The sequence below is a fragment of the Dermacentor silvarum genome, unplaced genomic scaffold (genome assembly GCF_013339745.2).
Source record: "Dermacentor silvarum isolate Dsil-2018 unplaced genomic scaffold, BIME_Dsil_1.4 Seq905, whole genome shotgun sequence".
NCBI lineage: Eukaryota > Metazoa > Arthropoda > Arachnida > Ixodida > Ixodidae > Dermacentor > Dermacentor silvarum.
The window spans coordinates 243,295-260,001 of record NW_023606951.1 but is presented as its reverse complement, the minus strand read 5'-3'; the positions used below and the strand labels follow the sequence as shown (position 1 = coordinate 260,001).

Sequence of the window (16,707 nt, the reverse complement as noted above, 5' to 3'; positions counted from 1 at the left end):
ATGCAAAGGTTGCTTTTATTTGCTGGAGCATGCTGGTTCTGTATGTTTTGGTTGCAACCACCGACCTTCATTGGCAGCCACATCACATTAAAGTATTACTGTGGATGAATGCTGGTGGGTGAAATACTGAATCACAGGAGCTCTTATGCTGCTTAGAAACAAGCTGAGCATAACATTGTACTGCCTACCATTGAGCTTTCATGGGATTTTAGAAATGGAGGCTTGTGAACTTGAAAAAAATTATTTCACTACCTGCTTGTGCACTGCTGCTGCCCTGCGATGCAAATTACCATCAACTCCAGTCCACATTTGGCCTGATGGCCAAATGCATGAGTTATCTTGGATTCTAATGGACAGTAATATTCTCAAGTACATAGGACGAAGGCATTCAGCGTTTAGTGCTGAATCATACTGTACTGATCTTGCAACAGTTTGTGTGCGACAAATTGTATGGAGAGAATAGCATTAGTCAATCTCTTCTGAGCAGAATATTTTTGCCTGCAAAAAATAAAAAAATAAAAAAGTGAATTGCACTCAGGTGTTTCTGTTTGCAGTGAGAACATACAAAAATGTTTTAACACCACCTGCTGCCTCGGGATGAAGTTTGTCAGCTGTTATGAAAATTCAGTATGGGCATCCAGCACAAAAGCTTTATATCCTCACTTCTACAAGTTTTTTGAGTTGGAAAGCAAACTCTCACTCATCTAGTGGCACCTAGTAAGACGGTTGATATTGCTTACAATAACAGGTAATGCTTACAATTCTTGTGCCTGAATGAATACAGCCACATGGCTTTCGTGGAGTGTTCAGCTTCATCGCAGTAGTTTGTACACCAGTGCTTTGCTTGTAGTGCCTCACCGTCCAAACAAGTGATAGTATTGCACTGGTGTGAGAATCCAGCTTTCTCTCGCTTATGCATCCCCTCCTCACAGGAGCTCTGAACGCATTGCTTAATCGCACCAGTTATTTTGAAAAGGTTACTCTTTCAGGTGACTGCCCTTTGTGAACGTGTGTGATAACAAACTCACAGGTGCGGAAGGGTCCACTGGGAGCCGCCCTAGCACACCTTCCACGCAGCCTGCTTGCCCCACTGAGCCTCGTGTGGACTTTGTGCTGGGGGCTGATGACTGCTGGGAAATGGTGGACAAAGGTTGCCAGACAGAGGAGAACCCTGAGCAGGAGCCTGATCCTGAACCCCGCAGCCTAGAGGAATGTATTGCTGTACTGCAGGGACAGGTATGTACTTAGTCGTAACCAGCATACTGCAGAATGCCGAGCCTGATTGTTTTTAAGCAGCAGTGGCAAAGGTTTTTTGAGTTGCCTGTCATGCATGCAATGCATATGTAGCAGTTCATTATTTTTTATGATGCCACTGATTTCTTTAAAACTAATGTTTATGAACTGTCTTATAAATTTGAGAACAGGGTGTGCCAGCAGTTTTCTGTTGAATGAGCAGAGCATGATTCTTATTTTTGTTGGGAACGCGGAAGGCATTTCATTACTGGGCACTCCATGGCAGTATAGGAGGGGGCAACGGATGTGGGGACAGGAAAAAAAATTTGGGGATTGGCCACCCCTCTCTCTACCCCCTTTGGAGCCATCTATTTTCATAAAACTGTTTCTATGAATGCAAACACTGCTTTGAACTCCCTGTTTCATTGATTAGCTATGAAGACATGCTGTGAAGGTTGCCAGATTAATTCTTGACACATCGGCATTTTCTTGTACTGCACTGTTGCATGTAATTAATTATCCTCATGTGCAAGAAAACCGGTATAAATGGTGACATAAAACTGTTTTCAAGAGCCATGAAATATACATGTGTACTCCACGTGATGCACAATTCTGGCATATCCTTCTGATCATGTGGACATTGTGATGAACCTAGCACTTGTACATGATTACTACAGTACAATGGTGTGGTGTTCAGCATTGGTAGCATAAGAATGAAATCTGATCTGCATAGCCAGAACTCTGAGCTGCACTTGCCCTGGCCTGTTTTTTTGGCTGGCATATTTAGACTAGCTCTTGCATGGTGCTCATCTTGCTTTTTGTGTTTTAATGTGTAAAATGGCATACAGGATGTTCTAGAACCAGTGCTTGCTTGAAGGTTTTGTTGGGACATAGTATATTGTTGCTAAGTGCATTGCTGAGAACCTACAAATTCAAGGAAAAGCCCACACTATCTATTTTATTTATTTAGGAGATACTGTCCGTGATAATGGTGCTAAAAATGCTAGGACATCAACCCAGCAACGACTGCACTGTTGGTCACAAGAAACTACAGGGGCTGCTGATACCAGTAAATAAAACAGTACACATCAGCACATAAAGCTTGCTGTCATCTATGTAGTCTCCACATAGCAAATGAGGAAAATGCCATTGCCATGACATCACTCACACTTATGATTGCTTTTATTTGAAGTCTCTGTGAAGTAGGCAAGGGCGAGAAGGAGCAATGATGAGCAAGAACTGTTTTGTTGTTCCAAACACCTCTAGCTGAGCAATTACTGTACCTTTATGGAAAAACGTAATTATATCGCTTCCCACAGACAGTGCCTTAGTGATCTGCACATTAAGGACACAATTCCTTAACATGAAAGTGTTTTATGCTGGGGTCCACCATCAACTTCCTGTAACGGATGTGACATCGGTGCGAACGCTTAAAATATGCCCTCTTGACAGGGATCGCACCGCCATCTAGGAGCGGTGAAGCAAAGTACTGCATCATGACACTAATGAGCACCGACAGTGAGCGCTTCGGTAGTGTCAGTGTAGTGGAGGCCTGCTGAGGTGACGACGCAGTTTCTAAACATAGTTTGTCTTTTGCGTCCGGTTAGCCTGTGACGCATCATCGCCTACAGAGTGGAGCTTCAACGTGCATCAGCAGTGTTTACACGCCGCCTATTGCTTCGCTTGTGGTGGCACCAGCTACGAAAATTGCTGCGCTAGGCAGTGCAGAAAGGCAACGACGTCGACGGACGAATCTTGCTTTGGTTCGGCAAGAGATACGCCAGCGTGAATCAGAACGCTTTAGCGCGTTCACGGCGCACTCTGCAAACTCTGTCACTCGCATTCCTGAAGCTGAGCGCATCGCAACTCAACTGGCTGCCCGAGACACTGCGGAACCGGACCAAAATGCTCGTACCTTCGCCGAAGCGACTCTGCAGCAGGACGCCACGCGCCAAGCACACCTGCAACACGGTCGCCGACCCGCAAATCATGCGCCTTTCGCTGCAACGGACTGCGAGTTCATGAAGCAAGTATGCAACAGCTTCTGTGAAGACACGTTTCACTTTCGTGTTCTACCGATTCCTATGAAAGAGGGATCAACCATAACTTTTTAATTTATTCAGGTGTATTGGTTCACATAACATAATTAGGAGAACATATTGTCACAGGCATGACAGAAAATTGCTCTCCTGGTTTTCTGGTCTTCATTTGGAGTGTTTTTCATCCAGCAAAGCTCCTGCCACACTATAACGGTTCCTAAACATGACCTATGAGATTGCTCCGTTCAATTATACAGTGCTCTCTGTTCGCCCACAAACTCGTATTGTTCATATTGTTTGGCTAAAGTAATGTATATCTGAGACTGCTGCTCCAGTTTGCCCAGACCCGTGGCCGTGCTCTTGCCTGGAGGTAGGGTGCTTTTATGCAATGGGCTTGTTGCACAGTCAAACCTTGTTTTGACTAAGTTGCATGCGACACAAAAATACCTTAGTTATACTATGTATATCCAGTATTCCTTATAAGCATATTCTTTCCATGCTGATAGGCAGGAGGCATTTTAGATTTACCTTAATATACCTCAGAATTATTTACATTTTTGTTCCTTATATTGAGGCTCGACCATGTACCATTATTCTGTCGCTGCTTTAACAGGACGGTGCTCGGAGCCTGACAGATGAGGAAGTGCTCCGGCTGTGCGAGGCCCACAAGCTGGCGGCCTACCGTCTCGAGCAAGCAGTGGGCAGCGCGATGCGGGGCGTGTCCCTTCGGCGGCGGCTGCTGGAGCGGCAGGGGGCATGTCCCCTGGAGGGCCTGCCTTTCCATGGCTACGACTACACAGCTGTGCAGGGAGCCTGCTGCGAGAACGTGGTTGGCTTCATGCCCGTGCCAGTGGGCATAGCCGGCCCACTGCTGCTCGATGGCCGGCAGTTTCACGTGCCCATGGCCACCACCGAGGGTTGCCTGGTGGCCAGTACCAACCGGGGTTGCCGAGCCCTGTCGGTAAGCCAGTTGCCACTGCTCTTGGTGGTCTTTCCCCCACCATGCCCCTGGTATTTTTTTGTCGTTGCTTACTTTAGGCCCTTGTCTTGTGCATTGGCATGAAAGTTTCTTTTGTGAGGCGGTTTCCGGAAGAGTAGGCAGGCGTTGTTTCCCTTCCAGTGGGAGTTGCCAGCCTGCTTAACAATAATAACTGTTTGTTCAGCACTTTTTTTTTTACATGGTTCATGCCTGGTGAAGCTTCATGGGGCTTGTATGACAGTGCCTTGTATGACAGCCGAAGTTCCTTTTTTTTTTTTCTCTGTCAGTTGTATATATGTATGCTATCAAGCCAAATAATAATAAATAAATTTTTGTAATTGTGAACCTAAAAGCTGGCAGCAAGCTATATTTATAACTTTACTATGAATACATGCCAATTTCATTTTTTTTTCATTGGGCTTCACCACTACACGTCTGCGTCGTGTAAGAAAGACAACTTTTGCCCTCTCATGGACAGTTCATAACAGAATAGCGCAACACACATAGAGGACATAGCGGTGCAAATAATAATCATAGTAACTCTCCCAAGCTAATAACGTGTGCAGATGACAATATTTTTTCAGCGGTACATCCATTCAAGAACTTGAGCACCGGTGGATTACCTAAATAAGCTTGTGGGTTGGCTTAGTTCAAATAAATTACAACTAAATGTTAGTAAAACGAAGTACATAATATTCACTCCAATCAATAAGCCACGTAAATACAATACAACTATTTCGTTTGAGGGCAGACAGTTAGAGCAGGTAAAAAGCCAGAAGTTCTTAGGAGTTTGGTTTACTGAAGGCTTGACGTGGTATACACATGTAGAAAAACTAACCATAGAATTTAGTCAAATTGTTGGATGCTTATACAAACTCAGCCCAGTCCTTTCAAAATGATTACAATATGCATTATATTATGCTCTGTTCTATTCTAGAATAACATACTGAATTTTGGTAAGGAGTACTACCACACAAACTAATTATCAAGAACTACAATACCCGCAGAAAAGAGTTCTACGAGCATACAAACAATATCATGGCCTTATCGGGGCTTTGAAAACTAAACCACTTTTGAAAATATTCAATGCTAAAAGTAACACAACTATACTATTTTAAGCTTTTACGATGGATTATGCAAAACAAGCCTGGATGTTTTCAGACTACATCAGCGGGTACAAAGTACAACATGCATCAGCAATGCAAAAAAACACCAATGCCGAGGACAAATTATGGTAAACAGCACATAGAAAACCAAGTACCTGCATTGCTAAATAGCTTACATAGTCTCATAGATTCTGATCATATTCTACTACCATGGTCAAGTCCATCCTGACACGTCATGATATTGAGTTTGTCTAAATAATGAAGTGTTTCGTGTTTGTATCGTCTAACTTTGTCATTTTGCATTTTGTTTCACTTTATTTCAACTTATGTACAAGTTATGTTGACAACGTACTATGGCTTATGCCACAGTTGTTTTTTCTTTTTTCTTCTGCTGTGAGATAATTTTTTCTCGAAATGATTAGAGGTGCAATATTGTGTAATGTTCATTGGCTGTGTGCTGAACTGTTGCAGAGAGATAACCGAAATACTTTATGGACGTAAAGTTGCAGCCTCATGTGCAGCCCACTTACAACAGAAAAGTTGTCAAACCACTTCGTTGTCTTGGTGATAATTTTATTGCTTCCACAAATGTTTTTTAGAGCTAGCAAACGCCCAATTTGTTTTATGTTAACTTGTGTTGCAGCCATACTTTCAAATGGCCTCGTCGCAGATGTCGCCACCATCCCATCGCCATACTCGCTTCGCGTAGTGTTTACTAGGACGACGCATTTAGTGTCGCCAGTAGCGGCGCTTTGCAGTCGCCAACTATTGATGATGATCATATAAACGTTTATTACAATAGGGGGAGAAGATATGCGAAGGTGGGTGGCACCCTTAGTCCAGGACTCTAGTGCTGGCCACTGCTGCCTTGGCCCGCTCAAGCAGGCGACTTTGGTCGTCTCGGTGCGTGCTATTGAAGGTTCATTGCAGGGAAGCACATTGCGCACTGAAGTACGGTTGATCTGATCACGCATCTGGCGTTCCAGACCGGCCATGGGTAGAGCTACAGTTTGCTAAGAACACCACATTGCACGACGTGCTAGATAAGGCGTGGCACGCATTGGTTGGTGCAACGCCCATATATTCTAGTTCACTGCTCGGACAGCTTCGTCCGCAAGCAACGCCTTTTGTTTTGCTGCAGTGCTTACAGAAAACTTATAAAGAAAACCACGTCATACCGCACATCACCGGCAAAACTCCTATTCGTAAGGGGTCTTTTAGTGCAAAGTAAAGGGGTTTACTTCAACGGACTTCAATTTGCCCTCATGTAAAGGGTATTAGACAGCCTGCTGTGGTGAAGAGATGCACTGCAGCCTTGTCGCACAATGAGTTACTGCAAATGAATTGGATCAAGAAGCACTTTCACTATCGACAGATGCATGACGCCACAGTGTGTTGTAAACTTGACACAGCAATTTATACCAGCTTAAGCCTTATTCAACCCTAGCAGGAATCGTGTACATGCAACAAAGCCACCATCTCAAACTATACTTTGCTTTTCCTTAGAAGCACTGCTGTTACTGCAGCAAGTTGCAACAAGTCTGCTGTGGCAGTAAGTGTCACTGAAACTCTTTGTATGACTGTTAAAAAGTCACAACATTAAGTGGCCCCTCATTGAAGTCGGATGAAATGTGCCTGTCTGATAGGCATTTAACAAACTAGCTCTAACAAAGACACGTTTCTTTGAAAGCTTTATTGCGCTGGCAAATTCTGGATGATACAGCTGCTATGTGTGCTTGCTGTATTTCTTATATAACCCTTGTTTGTCTTGCACTGTTAAATTTTGCCATAGCGCCATGTTCAAAAGAAAATATGCTTTTAGAAGAATGGGTTACTTTAGTGCTTTGGAGTATATAGGCTTGGATGTTTGCTTGAACCAAGTGTATTAGCAAATAGCGTATGTTAGCAAGTGTTATTCTGAAATCCTGTGTCAGCGAATGGGTGATGTTCAGATGCATGGCAAATGCTCTGCTTGCAGATGTCGGGTGGTGCCTTCAGCAGTGTTGTCCAGGATGGCATGACCCGGGGACCTGTCGTCAAATTGCCTACCGCACAACAGGCAGCGTTAGTGCTCTTCTCAATGCATATGCTTTGCATGGCGGCTTGCATGAATGTCTTTCTAGAACAATTTCACTGTCTGTCTGAGAACTGCAGTCCACACAAACATTTTTAGCAGAAAGACTCACGTGCATGCCCATGCTCCTCTCATGCTAAGCATCATGTTCGGTTTTGAGCTTTTAGCCTGGGTATTGTGGAGTAGCTAGTACAGCACAAATTGTTTTGACACTAGCTGACATGCAGTGCTTTGCGCAATGTGAAAGAAGAATCGGGAAAACCGTGAGGCTCATTACCTTTCAAATATGTAACAATTATGTAAGACCGACAGGCACTGAAGCTATGGAATGCTCAACAAAATGCATCAGTGCAATCAGCTTTACATAACTGCAGAGAAGCTGTTTTGGAAGGATTAAAGATCTGCTAAGCCATAGAACTGGTTGTAAAGCATGCTTGCATCCCTTTTGCATGACCACTGGTTGAATTAAATATTAGCATGCTGAGCAATCACACCAGCATGTAGGTGCTCTTTTGAGCAAGTGTCTGCTTTAGTGAAGCTTGAAAGAAAGGTGTTCACTTAAACTTTCACTAGGTGAAAATATCCGGCAAAGGAGAGCAGGCTGCTTAAAGCGCAAGCTCATGCATTTCTATACAAATATGTTAGGTAATGCAACAGTAGTGGTGGGATGGTATAAAATGTTCGTTGAAGCTATTATGTGATCCAAGAACATAAGCTAATTTTAAAGGAACAAAGAACACATGGAAATAGTGCAGGTATATATTAACCATTGTTCATTAAACACAAGTTTTTGAAAATTGTGTAAATGAGTTTAAAAGGTAGGCCTTAGTGTTTCTATAAATTTGTAAATTGTTAATAATTTTTCAGTCAGGAGAGTGTCTCCATTTCTACATGACCTAGCTGCAAAGGCAGAATTTTACTGTCTGTGCCACAGTTGAGTCTTCGAAAGTATACCCGTATTTACTCACATAATGAATGCACACGTGTAATGAACACACCCCCCACTTTTCCGATCAAGAAGTGTGTTTTTTCTTTTCCTCGCATAACGAACGCACCCTGAACTTGCTGCCGTGAATTAGGAGAGACATGGTATGCTTCGGCGTCTGATATGGCATCTGGGGGTACGATTGTATCAGATGCCGTATCAGACGCCGAATCGTACCGTGTCTCCTACTTTTATTGCGATAGCAATTATATGGACACTCCAGGCACATTTTTGCTGTCGGCACCCGACGATCACGCCTCAAGCTCTCGTGTTCGAGGGAGGAAAGCGGGGAGGAAACGCGCCGTATTCTATCGCGCACATGGTGCCAGGGGAGGGGAGGGAGAGGGGGGCAGCAAAGCAACTGCGCATTGCACGGCTGCAAGCGCCCTATCTTGAAAGCGATCTGCGTTGGGGGCTGAGTCTAGGTGCGACAGTGGCTTATACCTTTTTTGCGTGCTCCGTTCTCGCCGCTCAGTTTGCGTTGAAGCGATACACGGCACAAAGGTGACTTCGCTCGCTGTTGCTGCCACGCTTCCTCACGCCAACATTTTGACTGTGAGTGTCCGCAGTCATCGAGCATCACGTGTTCATGTTTGCCTGTGCACGTTGACACCATGCTTGTTAATTTACATAGTTAGCGAATGTTTGCAAGTTTATACTTCGTGTAGCTGTCTACACATTTGCTATCGCAACCGATGGTTCACCTTTCGGGTGAAACTGCGACTTCTTTAGAGGTGGCCGCGGAAAAAAAATTCACTCAAAATTTTACCCTGCATAAAGAATCCCCCCCCCCCCCACCTTTGCGCATATTTTTCGAAAAAAAAAAAAGTGTGTGCATTATGCGAGTAAATACAGTATATGAAATTTTAAATATATAATCGGGGAATACCACTGGTGTCATGTTACAACTGCTTTCGCACTCGTCACAGTGTATTTCTTGCTCCCCACCTCGCCAGGCTTTTTATTCATTGCAGCAGTGGCAGAGCTGCTAGTAAACAGTCTCATTGTCAGGGGTCCCTCTACAAACTCTGTGGTGTTTGTTCCACAGGGAGGTGATGAGATGGTTGCAGCGTCCAGAGCACTTTGCACAGCTCAAGGTGGCTTTTGATGGGACCAGTCGATTTGCCAGACTCCAGAAGCTGCACACGAGCATAGCAGCACGATACCTCTTCATTCGTTTTGTCTCGATTACTGGAGACGCCATGGGCATGAACATGCTTTCTAAGGCAAGTCCAGTTGCTGTTTGCTTGTTTATTTTGCAAATAAATACATTGTGCCCTATTGCTATATATTATTTCAACAGAAAAAAATAATTATTTCACAGTGTGCTAATTGCACGCCCCATGACAACATACCGATGCTTTCTTTAAATACAAAAGAAAGGCTTGAGAAATGTGTACCGCACTTTGGCTTAGTTAACATGACATTTTCAAAATTTGAGCAAGTGTGAAGTTCTGAAACACTAAAACAAGAATCCAAAGAACAGAAATGAACAAAATAAAAGCAGAAACTTTAGAAAAAAAAAAGCTGATGTTTGTTACTGTGCTATCGTAGCTGCATATCAGTGGCAGTGAAATGCGAAAATGCTTGTGTGACATTTCGGTGCACATCAAGAACCTCTTGTAGTATAAATTACCTCCCTCCCCCCCCCCCCCCTCCTTCCTGAATGACGGTATCCTCCACAGCAAAACTGCAACTTTTAGGATGTTAAATCTTGTCAGTTATTATTAAGATCTTGTATGTATTTCTGAGTGCTACATTGGCATAGTGCTTTTATATTAACTTGAAATATGTCTGCCTGACATTGTCAGCTAATCGCATCAAAATACCGTTTTAGCCATGAACATCACTGTTACAATGCTTTTCTGGTGTTGCAGGGTGCAGAGATGGCCCTTCTCAAACTACAGGAAGTGTTTCCGGCCCTGCAGGTGATCAGTGTCAGTGGAAACTACTGCACTGACAAGAAGCCAACTGCCCTTAACTGGTGAGCTGGGTTCAGATGTTGCTACTAATTTCAAAAGAGAGGGGTGCCGACATTTATGAAAACTAGAGATGTTAGCCTGGCCGCAGGCCCGACATATTGCTTCATTGACATTACAGTCAAATTAAGGTCTCAGTGCATCTAAGCGGGATGTTTTATAAGCTGCTAATCTTCTGTGTGCCACTGCACATAATGAATGAGCCTATTAATTCCAAGACAACAAGCATATGGACAGTCTGGCTGCAGCCTTCATGCATGTGGTGGAGTTTAGTAATGGACAACTCATTAGACAAATTGGGTGGCTCTGGCATGATAGCATTACACATCTGCCATTATCACTCATTGCTTCACCCTCAAAATGTGATATGATGGACATTACAGGTGAAGACTGAGCTTTTTATGTGCTCTTATCACATCCACTAGTTATTTTAAACTAGCCCATAAAGATCCTGTGGCAATGATTATTCAGCAAAAATACTGTGTTGCAAGAAATGCAGTTCGTCCCAATACTGTCAGGAGCAGCTTTTTTTTTATCACTTTTCCGATGCTTGGTTATGAACACGTAAGTAGTAATAAAGCAGAGGGAAAGACATCATCTGTGCTAGTTGAAGCATGATGAGCTGCAGATGATATGCTATAAGTTAAAGGCATGATGTTTCAACTATGCCAGTTTTCATCTGGCTTTACCATGAATTTATCTATGCACACACGTGCACCTAGCTTTCTTTCACCCACATACATTATACCACTTGCGCTTCCCTGAAAGTGCTGAGCACCTGTGCTAAACTCTGTCCTTTGCCACACACTGTATCTCGCAGGATTGAAGGCCGAGGCAAGTCTGTAGTCTGCGAGGCCACTGTGCCAGCCCGGGTGGTGAGAGAGGTGAGCAGCAGTGTCCACATGTGCAGTTACTAGGCATGATGAGCATTGAAGGGATACGATAAACACCGAATCAGTTTAGACTGGTAGAGTACTCTTTCATGATTCTATTTGCGTTTCTTTGGTGAGAAAACGTTGATAATCAGAAGGATAAAATGAACTGCCCTTGTTGTATTTCATGCCGAAATTGCTATGCCAATTACATCAGAATAACATTGGGGATCTCATAGTATTTTTGTGCGTTTCGGTCACTTTTGCGCAGAAATTTCAAGGAGTTTCTTGGAGAAGTTCTTGCTTACATTCGAATGTAAACATTCCTTTAGGTCAATTTGATTGCTATTAAAAAGCAGCAACTGCTTTTGTGTAGGGCTTTGTGTCCTACAACACATAAGATAATATAGATGCTGTGCATAGAAGTTTCTAAGAGTGTAAAAACTGTGAAGTTAGAATATCTTGTAGTTGAAGTACATAGTCTGGTGTTCAGAGGTGCTCTAAAGCACTGAATTTGCTGCTGAAATGTCAGCTTCATGATCAGGGCAGTGAAGTCTTTGGGCTTTTTTGGAGCCACTGCATTCCAAAAACTGTTGTAGGAAGGTGTACAAGGTTGCATAATTGTTTCTGCTGATAGTGGGCAAGCCTGTGCACTTGCATAATAAGAATGAATTTCAAAGCAGGGTGTCATTGAAAACATACTAGAGTCCTTGAATGCTCCCAGTCTTCAAAGACGATGTGAAACATTCAAAAGAGCTTATCACATAGACCTACTGAAAAGAGGTAAGGTATTTGAGAGGGGTGTGCTACGCAGGTCCTCAAGACAGATGTGCTGTCCTTGATCGAGGTCAACATCAGCAAGAATCTAGTGGGATCAGCCATGGCAGGCAGTGTGGGAGGTTTCAATGCCCAGGCAGCCAACATCGTCACAGCCATATTCATTGCTACGGGACAGGTAAGAGGCAGCTACATTTTGTCCCATGCATGATTGCCACATACTGTGTGAAGTACTTTTCACCAGCAAATGCTTCATCCAAGATTTTGGGAGTATAGTTGGTTAATTGATACCACTCTTTCATATTGGTATAGTAGTTTCTGTTTCTTCTTAACCAGTGTAGCACTATTGTCAAGCAAACACTTTGCTTGATATAAATTGCTGAAGCTTGTCATGCATCAAAATATGGTGGCAGTCAACGACCGATTTTTCAGACATGCCTGATAATTCGGACGCCTTTGCGGCACCACCACGTACCCCATAGAGTCAATGTATAAGAACGTCTGGAATTTCGGACGCAAAAAGCTTTCGCTGTCCGATTTTCCGGACATGTTGCCAAGACCGCAGGTCCAAAACGGCATTCATCGAATTTTGATCATTTTGCCGCCTTGAACCGGCGGTCTAGCATGTAGATCCGCTGGTAGCCGTAGCCACCACCGCGGCAACACTAGGCTTAGCTGCTTCGACGTTCGCTACCAAGCTGTTCGGTGCAGTGTTTTTCATTGAAACAATTTGCCGCTGTTAGCAATGGCGCCGACTTCGCCTTTGTAATCCTCGCCAATGGCTTCGAAGCTCATAAATCAATGTCGGCTTCGCCTCAATACAGCAATGTTACGCGGTGAAGCATATGTCAAGTATTGGAGTGAAGCATACCAAGAGTGGGAAGGGGCAATTGTCACGGGACGCAGTATGTATTCCTTAATTATACATGCTTGCACCTGCCGTCTCCTAGCATAGTACGAACACCGATATGCCAAATAAGCGTGCTGGCAGGCCTTTAGAGCTATTTCGGACGTGCCTGTGGCAATTTGAGCCCTAGGGGGCAGCAAAAGGCATGCATTCATTATTTCAGACTGCCCAATTTTTCGTACGTTGACTGTATTTGGAATCTGTAACAGTCAGTTGTTGATGTGTACCTCACCAATGCATTCCAGGACCCAGCACAAAATGTGACAAGTTCGAATTGCCTAACATTGGTCGAAGCCTGTGGTGCAGCAGGCCAAGACCTGTACATCAGCTGCACCATGCCTTCCATCGAGATTGGAACTGTGGGTGGAGGAACTGTGCTGGAGCCACAGGGCACCATGCTTGAGGTATACACATAACCTGGCAAGAAGTTATTATGTTGTAAGGTGAAGCTTTTGTTTGCCTCCCCCTCCCTGGTTTCTTTTCTCTCCGTCAGTTTCTTGCCGAGTAAAGTTGGCCATTCCCGAAGATGGTGTAATCAAAACTGCCGATCGCTAAGATGGCCTAATCAGAACTATGCTGATAAATGAAAAATGACATCTCACCATATATACCATATTTACTCACGTAATGGATGCACCCCCCATTTTTCCAATGAAAAAGTCTGTTCTTTCTTTTCCTCGCATAATGATGGCACCCTAAACGTGCTGCCATGAAGTAGGAGACACACGGTACGGTTTGGCATCCGGCGCACCAGAACGGCAAACGAATCCAAGGCGTTCTGCCGTGCTGTAGTGCCAGATCGGACAGCTACGCACCGGCGCACGCTTTGGCACAGCCAAATGCCTCGAATCTGTCTGCTATTCCGGCGTGTTGCAGAATTGGTCGCAGAATCGTACAGTGTCTCCTACTTTTTTCAAGCTGGTCACAGAAAAGAAATTGCTCAAAATCTTATCTTGTATAATGAACGCAAACTTAGCGCATATTTTCCTGAAAAATATAGCGCATTCATTACGCGAGTAAATACATTACTCAGTGGCAGATAGGTCTCTACGGTCACATGGTTGGGGTGATCATGTGTTTGTCAGAGATCGTGAACGTTTAAACATGCATCGCTATGCTTCATACTTCTCTGTACATGCATCTCTGCTCACAATGCTCTCTTCAACACTCAAAAAATGTGGCATTAGCCTGCAAATAATTGCTACATCTACATTGCATACGAGGAGGCTATGTGAACTTGTGTTTGGTGGATGTGAGCAAGCTGTCCTATCATGGGGAATGGATAATGGCTATATAGTTAGGCAGTTCTCTATAGTTGTGGCTTTTGAAGCTTGAGCGCTTACCCTCCATATTAAATTACACATGAAATGAGGGCAACCTTGGAGTCAATTATGGAGCCAGATTGAATCAAAGTTCAATTTAAAATAAATTATGAAATTGTATTGACTGTTGGGAGCAGTCTACTACTTAGTCCCTGTTTTCTTGCTTTTTTGCAGTAGTTAAGGAAATTTGAAAACAAAGAAAATTTAAGCATCACATTTGCAAAACAAACATCATTGCTTGTGTGTAGGAGGTGGACTTGATATATTAATTTGCAGTCTCGTCGAGTACACAGTTAATTTAAGGTAATTTTGCAAATGTACTGATAAAAAATAGTGGTATATTATCTGAAAGCACATGCAATATGTTGACTTTGTATGCATTAGGCCTTATAAGAGTTGCAGTTGATGAAACTGCAATACATGACTTTTGTTGTGCACTTAGAATTGATAGCCCGGTGCTTCGAATTTCCTAAAGATTTTTGTCAATTTTCATAAAGACTGTTTCCAGCATTAACTACAATATTGACTTTCTCTTGAATGCAACTAATTTCATTCAAATTTATCCATTAATTGCCTAAGGAGAGCAGTTCTGCATTTATAATACATATTTGAATAAGATAGAAAGAGCTAAAACTTGCTTTCAAGGCACAAATTTTCGCAGTTCTCTTCATAACAGGCACCAGTCTTTCTGTGCAGAACTTGCAGTAGGTATCAGTGTAGACGACAGCTTTGCGTAGTGAGCCAAATGGTGTATATCTCAATTGTAATTGATATAAAGTGTGGTAATTCAACACCGTTTTCCCTCTAATTTGTTATCTTCTGCTCTAGACACTGTAGTAGGTACAGTTTACAGAACTTGGATATAAATGCGAGCATTTCTGTATTTCGCATGCGTTTGAATAGAGCAATTGGAATTGGCCTCAAGCGGGACGTCATTTTTAAGTGCTAGAAATTTGTTAGGCCTTAGGATAAGTATAGACTGTCCAAGTTCTATTCCAGCTAGCTATTCGTGTTATTGACAGCAGTGGTGGTCTCTTTTTTTGCTGTTGGATCGTCCTAGCTCCTGAGAAATGCACTGGGTCCTAACTGTAATACAACTGTTGCAGCTCCTGGGCGTGCGGGGTTCATCACTTGAAGAACCCGGTGCGCATGCCTGCACACTGGCACGAGTGGTGTGTGCCACTGTGCTGGCCGGAGAACTCTCCCTGCTGTCAGCCTTGGCAGCAGGACATCTAGTCAAGTCTCACATGAGGCACAACAGGTGTGTACATTGTTTGGTCGTCGTCCAAAATGTTTCAGCTCTTCAGCAAAGTGCACATGTTAAATGCAAGCACACAGATCATTGTTGAAGCACTTTGTGCAGAGTGCCCAAGAAAAATGCCCAGTAACATCTCTTGGACCATGGGAGAAGGCACATTTAGCTGTTCTAGTGTCTAACTGTGGAACTACTGGCCATAAGTAATAATGTGACATTAAGTAGCTTCTTTAGCCTACTGAATCAAAACAAATGCTCAGTAACTGCTAAAGAAGTGTTTAAAATCTTTTCCATGGCTAGTGTAAACCTTGAAAAATGGCATACCGTGGTTAATAAAAATCTTAAAACATACAAAGCATGGTTCGTGGCCATTTCTCCTACTTCTCCAAGTGCCCAAGACAAAACTGATTAGCATACAACTGATAGTCATGTTTAGAGTGCTATTAATTGAGGGAATGCATACTTTTTTTCCTGAACTGTGTATACCTGTTAGAGGCTCTCTCCTTATATGGTTGTTTTCATTTTCCCAGGTCGAGTGTTAATGTGGCTCAGTCGACAGCAACGGAAGATGAATCTCCAAGACCCAAGACCATTGGAGGACTACTTGCCCCACATTAGGAGCTGTTGCATCAATGACAACAATGAGTGTTGAGTGTGTTGAATAAAGTGGGAGCAAAGATCACGTCTGCTTTTCATAGGTCTAGTGCAAAAACGTATGCAGAGCTCACAGAACAACGCTGCAGCTGTTGGCATGAAAATGCAACTGATTTGCTGGCTTCTAGTCAGAATTGTTTTCATTCAAGTCCTTATCACTTTAACACCACTGGATGTGGTAAACGGCAACTAGGTGCCTGGAGGCCAACTAACACTGGACGCACTAGTCTACGTAGTACTAGGAAATCGGGTAAGCACAACTGTAAGTACAAATAAAACTCATGCAATATTTGCAATGTGGACGCAAGACAAGCTGGAGTTCAATGCTCACTTTAGTTACTTTCAATGTACTACATAGACCCATTTTCTCACAAATCGGTTTTCTCTCAATGTACTGTACACATGTACACCTATTTTCTGGCAAATGAGTTTGCAGAAGTCCGCAAGTTGGCGGAAAGATCATGAAAGGGAAAATTGTCGTCCACCCAATTGTAGCACGAAGCTACCAAGGTAATCCAAGCCTTT

At 43.3% G+C, this 16,707-nt stretch overlaps 1 protein-coding gene across 1 annotated transcript; it reads left to right on the top strand.

Moving 5' to 3' along the window:
- Positions 1 to 1,002: 1,002 nt before the first annotated feature.
- LOC119435783 (3-hydroxy-3-methylglutaryl-coenzyme A reductase-like) lies at positions 1,003 to 16,210 on the top strand. The gene is made up of 10 exons (XM_037702506.2): positions 1,003 to 1,236; positions 3,886 to 4,233; positions 7,336 to 7,421; positions 9,465 to 9,642; positions 10,294 to 10,400; positions 11,216 to 11,279; positions 12,082 to 12,222; positions 13,197 to 13,355; positions 15,380 to 15,534; positions 16,059 to 16,210. Exons 1-10 carry the CDS (start codon positions 1,138 to 1,140, stop codon positions 16,144 to 16,146), a joined length of 1,425 nt encoding a protein of 474 aa, XP_037558434.2. The 5' UTR covers positions 1,003 to 1,137; the 3' UTR covers positions 16,147 to 16,210.
- The last annotated feature ends 497 nt before the right edge of the window (positions 16,211 to 16,707 follow it).